This window comes from Salvia hispanica, chromosome 5 (genome assembly GCF_029641045.1).
Source record: "Salvia hispanica isolate PSC_SH4W2 chromosome 5, Shi_PSC_v1, whole genome shotgun sequence".
Taxonomy (NCBI): domain Eukaryota; kingdom Viridiplantae; phylum Streptophyta; class Magnoliopsida; order Lamiales; family Lamiaceae; genus Salvia; species Salvia hispanica.
The window spans coordinates 25,679,781-25,692,968 of record NC_142696.1 but is presented as its reverse complement, the minus strand read 5'-3'; the positions used below and the strand labels follow the sequence as shown (position 1 = coordinate 25,692,968).

General features: G+C 37.2%; 2 protein-coding genes and 2 pseudogenes across 2 annotated transcripts; 3 read left to right on the top strand and 1 right to left on the bottom strand.

Annotated features, from left to right (window-relative positions):
- The first annotated feature begins 133 nt into the window (after positions 1–133).
- Positions 134–685, top strand: LOC125189621 (receptor-like protein kinase ANXUR2 pseudogene; annotated as a pseudogene).
- A 191-nt stretch (positions 686–876) lies between these two features.
- LOC125190327 (pto-interacting protein 1-like) lies at positions 877–2,172 on the top strand (annotated as a pseudogene).
- LOC125190326 (vignain-like) lies at positions 2,141–4,044 on the bottom strand. Its single transcript, XM_048087597.2, has 4 exons — positions 3,558–4,044; positions 2,901–3,136; positions 2,694–2,834; positions 2,141–2,620 (listed from the first exon to the last, which is right to left on the bottom strand). The coding sequence occupies exons 1-4, from the start codon at positions 3,997–3,999 to the stop codon at positions 2,369–2,371; spliced, it is 1,071 nt and encodes a 356-aa protein (XP_047943554.2). The 5' UTR covers positions 4,000–4,044; the 3' UTR covers positions 2,141–2,368.
- A 1,993-nt stretch (positions 4,045–6,037) lies between these two features.
- Positions 6,038–9,683, top strand: LOC125188469 (putative disease resistance RPP13-like protein 3). Its single transcript, XM_048085324.2, has 2 exons — positions 6,038–6,516; positions 7,146–9,683. Exons 1-2 carry the CDS (start codon positions 6,088–6,090, stop codon positions 9,405–9,407), a joined length of 2,691 nt encoding a protein of 896 aa, XP_047941281.2. The 5' UTR covers positions 6,038–6,087; the 3' UTR covers positions 9,408–9,683.
- The last annotated feature ends 3,505 nt before the right edge of the window (positions 9,684–13,188 follow it).

Here is a 13,188-nt window from a genome sequence, read left to right as displayed (position 1 = left end):
GGATTTATTTTATTGTTGCTTTTATTTGGATTCGCTATTTTTTCTTTAGTAATAGAATGGATAGTGCAAAAGTGTGTTCTGGATCGAATGGAACTACCTTTGAGTAAAATCGAAATCGGGGCCTCCAGCTTCAATGGACACACACAGTGACGGGTTGGACCACCGCTCCTCCCTCACGTGGGAGCAGCGCCTCCGCGTATGCATCAGCGCTGCTCGCGGCTTGGATTACCTACACAGCGGCATCTCAATCGTGCATCGCGATGTCAAGTCCACCAACATTTTCCTGGATGAAGATTTCGTCGCTAGGGTTTCTGATTTCGGCCTCGCGATGCAATTGGGGGCGACTAGCCACGTCACTGCAAGTATTAAGGGCTCGTTTGGGTATTTCGATCCCAGTTATTTCACCACTGGTAGACTTACCAGGAAGAGCGACGTGTATGCTTTTGGAGTGGTGTTGTTGGAAGTGTTGAGTGGGAGGGCCGCTGTGGATCATCGCCTTTCCGAGGATGAGTTGTGGCTAACCATGTGGGCTCATGAGAAGATTATAAAGGGTAAATTTGATCAGCTTGTAGCTTCCAATCTCAGGGGAGAAATATCGGAGGATTGTCTCAAGACATACGTTGATCTTGCTAAGCGATGCGTGCATCAAAATCCGATGAATCGACCAACGATGACTCAAGAGTAGTAGTGCAGCTTGAGCTTGCACTTGAAAAGCAGGGGAAAACAGAGCCAATTTCATCACACTTCTGGCTGTTGAATGCAATTTTCAGCATAGTTAAACCATCTAGTAAAAAGGTGCTTTTTTAAATGGATGAACCAATTTTCTTGATCTGTGATTATTTATAGGGATGATCTTGTGGCATAGGAACCTTCAAAATGGTGCCGATTTCTGTTCCTACAATTCCGTTAGATTTTATAAGCATCATAACTGATAATTTCAACCCAACGCGTTTGGTTAATGATGCAATCGGTGAAAAAAGTGTGTATCGCGCAATCCTGGGAAATGGAAAGGATGCAGCAATAGAAAAGGTTTACAACCAGCAGCCACTACAGGAGTTTCTTCAACAGGTTGCATTTTATTCTACTATTTTAACAAGATTGGAAACAGATTTATCTTCTTTTGCTTTAGTAAGTTATTGTGTCTTAGGTTTCAATACTGTCTGACCTGAAGCATGAAAATGTGGTTGAGCTACTCGGTTACTGTGTGCACGGTGATAAACGCTTCTTGGCTTATGAATTCTCTCACCAATCCACCCTTTTTGAGATTCTTCATTGTAAGCCACAATCCATACAGTTTTCATGTCTGTGGAGAAGGCAATCTATACTAATTTCAAACATATGTTTAGGTTCTACAAGTGGCCAGGGCTTGTCATGGGCGCGAAAAGTAAAAATAGGCGTAGGGGCTGCAAAAAGGACTAGAATTCATTCACAAGAGAGGACAGGTTCATTGCAACATCCAGTCCAGCAACATCTTACTTTTCAATGACAGTAGTGTTGCTAAAATAGCTGGTTTTGATCTATCTACTTGACCCATTGGTTTCGAGGCATGTTGTCACGAGACTATAGTGCCTTTCTCTGTTTTCCTGAGACGAGTTTATTCCTCCCCAGAGTATGTCCTTACCCCTCAATACATATGAATAATGAGTCTGGCATAATAACTAAGCACCACCGTTGGTGGTAGATATGTGTCAAATGGGCATCTCAGTAGCAAGACTGACGTTTACAGCTTTGGTGTGGTCATCCTTGAACTGCTAACTGGCCGTAAACCATGGGATATGCAGTGGCTTATGGCGTGGGTATGAGCACAATTCTTTCCAAATGTTTATCAGAAGAGTTTATTTGTACCTTGGTGTAAACATCAAGAGTGTTTTTGACACTTTTTTCTTTATTATATGCAAAAAGATTGAATAATTTATAAACAGGCAAAGCACAAGGACCCTGTTGTTGCTAGGCTCAAGGGAAACAACCTTCCCTTTGCGGGAGCTGCAAAGGTAACAAAATCAATATTGTAAAGTATGATACTACTTTTTATTTCTTGTTTGTGAAATTTTCTTCATCATATGCCTATATATATAGATGGTCGAAGTTGCAGCGTTGTGTTTAAGAGAAGAAGCTGATGATCGCCCCAGCATGAGTGGCGTAGTACAAGCTCTCCAGCCTCTGTTGGAGTAGCTTATATATATTGCAGTTATAACGGCGGACTGAAGTTGTGTGTTTTTGAGAAGGCATACATTTCACTGGTGTTTGATTTGACACTTATTAGGAGACAGATAGTGTAAGTACATTGCTAGTTTCAGCAGGTGAAGAAGATCTAAATGGAGTAGGTTTTTTTCATTATTAACTTCATCGATACAACTTAGTAGTCATTTCATCTGTCCCCGGGATTGTTGGCAGACTTTTTGATGGGATAAGATGCTTTCATCGCAATCCCGCACTGTCCGTGTTTTTCCTTAATCCCGCGTCTCATTCTAACGTAACCTTTCTCGCCCCAATCCGCTCCCCACGAGTTCCTCACTATCCAATACTTGGCTCCATCGACTGCTTCATCGACTGTCTTCCCGTACCCTACAATTGCAACCCCGTGGTCCAGGTTCGTGTCACATTCCCCTGTATAAACCCCCTGCATCGCATTCCAAAAATATAAATAAATATATTTGCATCAACCAAAAATATGTTCCAACGATTCGAGCTACCTTTGAATAGAACCGGAAATCAGGGCCCCCGGCTTCAATGGCCACGGAGACAGGCTGGTTAGCTACTGCTTTCAACAGGGCGCCTTCGTTGTTAAAGGCCACCCTTTTGTGTCCATCAATGGATACCACCGTAGCATTTTCCTGTAGTAGAAGATTGTAACAACATGTATGTACATAATCATGAGTAGTAGTATTTGATTATTTTACCTTTTTCGTATCACATTTTCCATTTTTGTCCTTGTAGGGATATATCTTCGATGTTGTTAATCCTCCGTTCATTTCTATGTATTCAAATGCCATATCCATTAGCCCTCCATCACATCCCTGGTTTAGGCTTTTGTCGCAATCAACAAGTTGTTGTTCAGACAGAGACACTAATTTCTTTGTCTTGATGTAGTTTATCCCCTCAACTGCAACCACCGCCGAAAATGCCCAACAACTGCCTGTTTTGAACATAAAAAGTCCGATCAATGCTAATAATGAGTTTGATATTCCAAAATGATAATTTGAAAAGAAAGTTTAATAATAATAAAAAAAAACCTCTTTTATTTGGTGGGGTATTAATCCTCTTAGCTCCACGATTAAGAGCAAAAAATTATATTGTTAGATGCTATATTTTCTAAATTTGAGTTCAGAATTTCATGACAATAATTTTTCAATGTTTCTTGTGATAATAAGTGCTTTTGCATAAATATCCCATAAAATAATAAACATTCGACCATGTTAGATTGTGTGTTCGCCAGATGTAAATGTACAATTGTAAAATAGACCAAAGATCTCATGTTCAAATCCATTGTTGACATCACCTCATCTTTGAAGTTGTTTGTTTCTTTTACCTTGATTCAGAGAAAATGAATATCTTACCACATTCGCCTTGATCTTTGACGGGGTTGACTGCCCCTTTCTTCCTCCAATCAATAGAGGTCGGAACACTCTGGACATTCTCGTGCATGAAGCTTCCGTTCGCCCGTGGGTCCCCTTGGTATATTCGATCGTGCTTCACCTTCAAACCAGTGTAGATTCTTCGAAACTCGTGGTCGGTCATGTCGGCAAACTTGTTGAGTTCAAGCTTGTAAGGCTTATCCATCTTGTTGAAATCGTTGATGTAGCGTGCATTGGCCTTGAACACGTTGTAACGCTTGTGTTTGTCGTCAAGGCTCCTCGTCACTGTGTGGTGGCTCCTCCACCGCTCGTAGAGGTCCCACAACCGCTCCTCCGTCTCCAGCTCGGCCTCGTGGAAGTCAAAGCCCTCCACAAGACCGGCGATCACAAGAAGCGAGAGTGTCGCTAGAAAGAAAATTTTCATTTTTTTTGTTTTTATTTTCAAGAATGTGACGGGATTTTTGAGATGAGGAAATGTGTTTGGTTAGGGGTTTAAATTCTACCTTAAATAGAACAATATTGTTTAAGAGTATGATGTAATAAGTGAGGTATGTTATTAACTATAATATGGTGCTCCTAACATTAGTAGTATTGTGTAATTGTTGGAATTATACGTATTGCTTGTGCCGATGTTGGAATAACATATACTGTTGTCCGTAATTAAAACCTTGTTATTGATATTTTCACGATTGAGTAACGTCTCAAAAACCTTATAACCTATCAAAATTTGTTAATTTTTTTTTTAGATATATATTGCGAACACGCGAAAAAAGAATTTACGAGACAAAATATTTACGATACGATATAACTCGAGTCTATGTGATTATAATAATTGTAGAAAAAGAAAAAAAGATGAAACTTTTATTGGAAACTTTATCTATTAATACTAATATTTATTATTATGAAATGTGAAGTAGGACGGAAAAGATATATTTAAGAAATGATGGAAATTGATTTCCTAACCCTCCGATTATTATTTTAGTTTTGAATTAATTTGGTTTATTTTATTATATATTTAATATAATATTTTTTCCATCCCAAGGTAGTTAAGAAATTTCTTTACCAAGATAGTTAAGAAATTTCTTTTGGATACGAGAAAGTAAAAAAAGAAAGAAAATAAAAAAAGAAATGAAGAGAGAGTAAAAAATAGAAGAAATAAAATATTGACGAGAAAAAAAAATGAATCAACTGTATTAAGATAGAATGTACTCCTAATTAAAATAAAATACACAAAAAATAAATTTTAAGGATTGGAACGGTCAATAGAAAGACAATGACGGGCATGCATTTTCGCAATAAAAAAGAGATGTCACGTAAAGCAAAATAAAGGCCACAATGATGTTTCCATAATGTTGCAAAAAATAATACTAATAAAATGGAGAAATTTGCTTTTCTAAAAGAGGCAGCAGTTAAATTTCTAAACCGTATGATGCCAAAAAGGCAAAAGTAACAGTCTAATTTTCCAGATTAGAAATAAAACGTTGCTTCTAAAATTACTCTTCATTATCTGTTTCGAATACCGGAATACGTACACACGCTCACATGCATTGACTACAAAATATTTCTATCCACGTTCAAATCAATGGCTCATTCAGAAAACATAACTTGTGGGTCAGAAACAATGAAGAATATCGTTATCTGAGTCGAGTGATATTGGCGCTAGGTGCAAGGATCATCATTAACAACAGAGATAACTAACAATTAACCAAGAATGAAAATAAATGCAATAAATCAAATCTACTGGATTATTCTGACCACATGAAAGGATGATAGGTCAGTCAACGTCGAAAGAAACACATAAATTTGGAAGCCCATTTGACGACGAAGCCTACAAATGAAACCCAAGACTCGATGGTTTATTATTCCATGTATAGATAACGCTCGAGCCCCAGTGGTCTTGATTGAAGAACATAGTGGATCGGGCTTCACAAAAAGGCCAGAGAGTGTGTCGCCCAATAGGCCCAAATGATTTCGGTCCAAGTATCTTATATATTCATACACATGCATCACGTGTCGAAATACTATGTTAATATGTGTGAGTTGGTCAAGCGGTAAAGAGGTTAATGTCTGAGGCCAAAGGTTTAGGTTCGAGTCCTCTGTGGTGTAATCTTTAAATTTAAAGTTATTTAACTATCCAAAAAATTGAAAATTAATTTTGGTATACTAAAAGTTATATGTGCTATTAAAAAAAATAATTTTCTATTTTCTTATTAACAGATGATGGCCTTTGAGTTATAGCGGGTTTAAGATCGATGTTACCGTTGTAATTGTGTTTGACATTTATAGACGAATTCACTTTTAATTTAGATTTCAGTTTTATCATACTGAGTGCATTTCTTTTTTCCTCATGTTTTAACTCAGCTTCAATGTAACTCCAATTCTTCCAAGTCAACTCAATTTTAGAATAAAATAAAATTTAATTATATCCAGTCACTAAATAACTATTCCAAAATATCAGTGGCAATAATCTCAAGCTCCCTTTCATTTCATTTGCAGAGAGAGAGAGTCAACAATGGCGGACGCAGCGGTGGAGTTCCTGCTTGAGAATCTGCAGCAGCTCCTCCTCTACCACGTCAACTTAATCAAGGACGCCAAGGATCACGTGGAGCGCCTCGAGCGGGACCTCCGCCTCTTCAAGTCCTTCCTCAAGGGCTCCACCAAGAAGCGCCGCCGCGAGGAGGACAGCCTCCGCGAGCTCGTCCGCCAGATCCGTGACGTCGTCTACGAGGCCGAGGACGTCATCGACGTCTTCGTCACCCAGGCCACCGAGTCCTCCTCCCGCAACCGCTTCGCCCGAGCTTTCCAGACCCCTGTCAAGCTCCTCTCCATCGCCAAGGAGGTCGAGAAGGTTGGCGCCAAGGTCAGAGACATCTACGGAGACAGAGGCAAGCTCGATTTTGCAACCCTCAACCTTTCTGATGGAGACCCTGACGAATCTCAGGTCTTCATTCATTACTTTATCATCAATTTTCTTGAAATAGGATTCTTGGATTTGGGATTTCATGGGGTTGATTGATTCCTGAAATTGGGAATTTAATGATTGTGAATAGAAAGTTAGGATCTTTACAGTATGAGTGAATATTTAGTACTAGAAAGTTAGGATCTTTACAGTATTAAAGGCTTATGTTGAAAGATCTTGAAGCCCCTAAATCATTTAAAGATGTAAGATGTAAAGTTTAGTAACTCATTTTTGATGTAATGCAGTAGTTAGCTTTGTCTTGTGTGCAAAGATTTTGTAGCTTTGGATTTGGGATTTCATGGAGTTGATTGATTCTTGAAATTGGGAATTTCATGATTGTAAATCTGCAGTGTTTTGAGAAATTATACTAGTAATGAGGATAATGAATCTAGTAAATGGCCGGAATAACAAAAAGAAAAGATTGATGTAGTATGAGTGAATATTTAGTAGAAAGTTAGGATCTTTACAGTAGTAAAGGCTTATTTTGAAAGATCTTGAAGCCGCTAAATTATTTAAAGATGTGAGATGTAAAGTTTAGTAAGCCAATATTGTTATCATTTTTGAAGAGATTTTGTAACTTTGGTTCTGAAAAAAGGAGTACTTGCTAACAGGCGCCCGTTCCACGACAAGATGGTGTGGTGGGTTTTGAGGACGAAGCTGAGAAGATAATAGGATTCGTCAAGGAAGAAAAAGACAAGCTTGATGTCATCTCCATCATTGGTATGCCCGGCCTTGGGAAGACAACGCTCGCGTGGAAGATCTATCATGATCCAGACATTCAATACGAATTCCCCACTCGTGTTTGGGTGTATGTGTCTCAGGAGTTCACTAAAAAGGATGTCTTTCTTTCCATGTTGAAACAGCTCCTGAGGCCCACCGAAGACATGTATCGGAAAAATGATCAGGAGTTGGCCCAATTGGTTGCTGAGCATCTGCGGAGAGGGAAGTTCTTGATAGTGATGGATGACGTGTGGACGAGTGAGGATTGGGATAAGCTCATAGTTGCTCTGCCTAGATGGAATAAGTTGGGTAAGGTGTTGATCACTAGTCGTCACGAGGAAGTGGCTTGGCATGTCAATCACAACAGGGGCCCCTACAATCTGCGTTTCTTGACTACTGAGGAGAGTTGGTTGCTGCTCCAGCTTGAGGTTTTTGGTAAGCCCGAATGGCCTTCTACTCAGATAGAAGTTCTTGGAAAAGTAATCGTGAGGCAATGTGGCGGCCTCCCACTTGCGATTGTGGTCATAGGAGGCATCCTTGCCAAGAAGTATTCGGCTTCACATGAAATGAGTGCAAAGGTGAAAGCTTGGGATAAGGTGTCCGAGAGCGTGAGTAAATATCTCACCGAGGAGGATCCACAAAGACGTATGGAAAAAATTATAGCTTTGAGTTATGATAAGTTGCCGTTTCACCTGAGAGCATGCTTTCTCTATTTCGGGATGTTCCCTGAGGATTTTGAGATCTCGGCCTGGAAGTTGATCCGGATGTGGATTGCAGAAGGATTCATACAACCAAAAACCGGCCTTAATTTGGAGGAAACTGCTGAAAGCTATTTGGAGGAGCTTATCAATAGGAACTTGGTGAGGGTTGACAAGAGGAAGCCTTGTGGAAAAGTTAAAACATGCCGCATTCATGACATGTTGCGCGATTTCTGCAAATCCGAAGGTGGCAAAGATAAGGAGAATTTCCTTCAAGAAATGAAGAAGACTGATGAAGGAGATTTTGAGCCTCCCATTTCTAATGTACTAACCTGTCGTCGTCTGTGTATTCACTCGAATGTCTCAAGATTCGTCTCTTCAAAACCTTCTGGTCCACATGTCCGCTCCTTTGTATGTTTCTCGAGAGAAGATATCAACTTACCTTCGGAGAACTGTTCAACCATACCTGCAAATTTCAAATTGCTCCGAGTTTTAGAATTCAAGCCCATCAAAATGACTAAAATTCCGAGTGATTTGTACCATTTGGTTCATCTGCGTTACATCACTCTGTCTATCACTCTAGCTATTCTTCCCACGGCCTTCTCCAAGCTTTGGAACCTTCAAACCCTCGTAGTCGACACAACATCCCGTACCCTTGACGTTAAAGCTGATATTTGGAAGTTGCTTCAGTTAAGGCACTTGAAGACGAGTGCTTGCACTGTTTTGCCTAAGACGGGTAAAGCTAGTAAAGAAGGCGAAAAGCTTCAAACGCTCAGCACTATTTCACCTCAAAACTGCACTGAAGATGTTTTGGACAGATGCTGCAATTTGAAGAAATTAGGCATTCGTGGGCGCCTATCTCTTCTCGTGGAAGGAAAGAGTGGATCATTTGAGAGTGTGGGGAGATTGCGTAATCTTGAAAGGTTGAAGCTAGTGAATGACACGTTTCCCAACCCGCCTTCAGAAGGCCAGTTGAGCCGCCTTCCTCCAACCTACCAATTCCCTCCGAAACTAAGGATCCTAACATTAGCCGATACCTTTCTTGATTGGTGTCATATGTCCACCCTAGGATTGCTCGAGAACTTGGAGGTGCTCAAGTTGAACGACAATGCATTCAACGGGAAGAACTGGACAGCAGTGGATGGGCATTTCCGAAACCTTGAAGTCCTGCACATAGGGCGCACGGATTTAGTGATTTGGGAAGCTTCAGCTCATCACTTCCCAAACCTCAGGTGTGTTCAGCTGCGCAACTGCGAGAAACTTCAGTACATTCCAATCGGGCTTGCAGATATACCGAGCCTGCAGCTGCTGGACTTGTACCGTACTGAATGTGCAGCTGCCTCCGCCTTGAAAATTAACGAGAAGAAGGTCCTAGATGCAAGCACAAGACAGGAGGGGGACGAGCAAACCATCACAGCCGTGTTCAAGCTAACCATTTTTCCTCCCGCTGTATGATCAATGATCGCTGTTAATGTTTGAATTTCAATGGCAACACATTTAACCCTCAGAAGCATCTACATTTGCAGAAGCGGAGATCGAGATCTTTTCTGTTCAACAGAATGCCTTGGATGAATAAGTGTTACCCTTGGATTCATTTCTTTGTGCTGAAGTGAGTCTTGCTATGTGATTTATTCAATTTGCCGAGAAAATATTGTAGCATATGTTTTGCACTTGGATGCTGTTCATTGAGTGTTCCACTGAGTATGTTCAATATTATGAAAATTTATTAAATATAGATATGTATCTAGCTAGTTTGGAGATTTTAGGTAATACATGGAACTGGTAAAACTAGTAGAAGGAAGTTTATCAGGGCAAAATGTAACAACACAACTGCAAATCCACAGTTTTAGTCTAGGAGTAGTATTTTTTTCATATCAAATCAACATATTTTACTCTGTTATAAAATCAACATTCCACTTTGAAAACAAGTCTAACACTCGTACAATATACGAGAACTCAAAAAAGTCAAAATACCAAATCCCACAGCCGCTGTCTAGAAAATCTGATGTGATGTGTTAATTTCCTTGTTTAGTTATATATGGAATTTTTCGAAGGTTAAACTTTGATTTAAACTTTTATTTTGGGTTTTAAAGTAAACCATTACTCCCTTCGTCCACGAATAAGAGTCTCATTTCTATTCGGCACAAATTTTAAGAAATGTTAATAAAAATGGGTAGAAAAAAAGTTAGTGGAATAGGGGTCCCACTTGTATATATTAAATGATATGTGAGTGAAATGAGTTAGTGGAATGTGAGGTCTCTTTACCATTTATGGTAATTATGAACCGAGACTCCTATTCGTGGACGGATCAAAATGGAAAAATAGGACTCATATTCGTGGACGGAGGGAGTACAAGTTAATAAAACAATGTTCATACAGTTTTCTTCAACTAACATAAAATACATTGTACTATCATTTTTGGATTGTGATGTGCAACAATGTATATGAGGAAAAGATTGAGATAAGACAAGCAGATAGTCATAACTAATGTTTTAAAAATCGGACCGGTAAGCGAACCGATGAGGCTATTGGTTCATTGTTCAACTGGTCCGACCGGTTGAACCACTGATCGGACCAAAAAACTGTACATAAATAAATATATATTATAAAAAATGTTATAATTTAATATATGACCAAATATTGTATTAATTACACATCATAAATCATATATATATCTCTAAAAAATAAATTTAGTATCATTAAATATAAATTATTATACAAAATGATTAACTTATTTGTTTTGTGTATAAGACTAAAGGGGTGTAAGGACCTTAATGATCCCCTATCTTGGTAACCATAATGTCTTACTGCGCACTTAATCCCTTCTAGGGAAGGTTGTACGCCACTAACAAAATTCCATAGCTATCTTATAAATATGTTTAAACATATGAACATGCAATTTCACAGGATTATGGCTCCCATTAGGTGGGTCGCGATAATATTAGAAACTGCTTCATATATAGACCAATTTATGGAGACCATACTGTTGTAATTATCACTTAATCATTTTAAATATGATTTTTGCATAATTATCACATAAGCAGATAATGCAGATAATCCACTTATAACAGATTAACACCAAATAAACAAATAAAGTCATTTAATTTATGGTGATTAATCACACTTGATAATTATTTAAATTATTTAATAAGGAAGATTTAGTTGAATAAATAATTCCTTATCTTATTCAAAATATGAATTTTGGATTTGATAAGGTTTGTCTTGGATAAAGGTTATCCAAATTTATTTAGGATTTGCCTAGATAGAATTTAATCTATCTAAATTCAATTAGGATGTTCTAGATTTTATATGAATAAAATCAAATCCTAAAATTCAAGATAAAACTGACCTTGGAGGAGTATAATTATCTAAATCATACTAGGATATTTCAGGATAGAAACAAATTTATCCAAATCCATAAGATGAAGATAAAATCCAATCATTCTAAGATTAAACAAATCTTAGATTATTTAGAATAAGAAACTAGAATATATCATATCTAATTTATTCTAGATAAAATTAATTTTATCAAAATCCAATTAGATAAGGATTATCTTGTATCATCTTTATCCAAATTTATCTAGGATATTTTCTAAATATAAATAAATCTATTTATATCCATAAGATTAGGAGAATATAGAATTAATATTAATTAAGAAAAATGTTTTGGAGACATAATGTCTAAGACGTAATGAGGTTAAAGTAGTAATTATGCATTATATTTTATTTTTAATTAAAATTATTGTGTGTCTATATACTCCATTGCCCTTGCATTTATGATTATCTATATATAGGAGTATTAATTAAGATCTCAATGCTTAATTACACAAAATATAAATGCAAGTAGTTGGGACCCACTTTCAATTTTACCACTCTTGAGTCTTAACCATTTTTTAAAAAATTCACTTGTATGCTTGAAAATATGAAAAATGAAAGAAAAAAAGGATTAGGAAAAATTTATCACTTTGACCATCTTTTTTTTCATTAATTAATAATGAAAAACTAATAAAACTGATAATTTAAAATTTATTAAATTTTTGAAAATGGATCTCAAGGAAAAGATCATGCTCACAAACGTTGACGATATCCTGAAAAAGGCCATCAATCCGAATCGAACAAAACTGGATCTCAGGGATAAGACCATCATTGATCGATCTATGCTACGAGAATTTAAAGATTTTCCCAGATCATGGATACGAAATTGGATCTCATGAAAAAGATAGAATCTTTAAATATAAAAATTAAATTGATGCACTCAGTGATAAGATCGAGATCTCAGTGATAAGACCATCATATATGCTACGTGAATTTAAAGATTTTTTCCAGATCATCTCATGGAAAAGATCTCAAAGATAGAAATTAAATTGATAAGATCTCTCAGGGATCGATCTATGCTACGATAATTTAAAGATTTTTCCAGATCACGAAACATCTCATGAGAAAGATCTCACCAATCGAACTATTCGACGAGAATGTAAAGATAAAAATTAAATTGATGCAGAAAAACTGAAGAAACCAGAATTGAAAGTCAATTTAAATTGATGTAGACAAACTGACAAACTGATGAGAGAGGAGAATGTGGCTTAATTGTGTGTAAAACAGAAAATAATTACAAGAACTAATCTAAAGTGAAGTAAAAGTAAATTAACTAAATTAGTAGAACGGGATGCATTAAGTGAAATAAAAGTAAATTAACTAAATAAGTAGAACTGGATGCATTTCAAAACGAAATGGGAGAGCAAGGGATGGATCCTAGAGCTATTTGAGCATAGACCACCGCACCAACCATTAAGCAAAAAATAACTTGATAGGAATTTATGCAGCATACATATGTATATTAATAGGCAGAACAACTGGATGCATGATGATAGTAATGTTATCCCAAACAATCTGCCCCATTTAAATTTAAAACTGAACCAATATATCACTGTCTCATTACTCTCATCCATTAGAACACCTTCTTTTACTTCCATCTTATATTCATCTTAGGTAAGTGGCAAATATAAACAAGGCACGATGGTCTATCATTCTTCATTAACTGAGCAACAAATCAGTTTTGAACTTGCATAAAACTCTATATTAGGCAACAAATTACTAAAGAAATTTTTAGATGCATGTGAAAGCTTGATTATATATCATATATGACATTTACTTGGAAAACTGGACTACTTAAACCAAATATTTAGAGTGATCGATTTATTCAACAAAATAGGAACATGACTTGCAATTTTGTTAC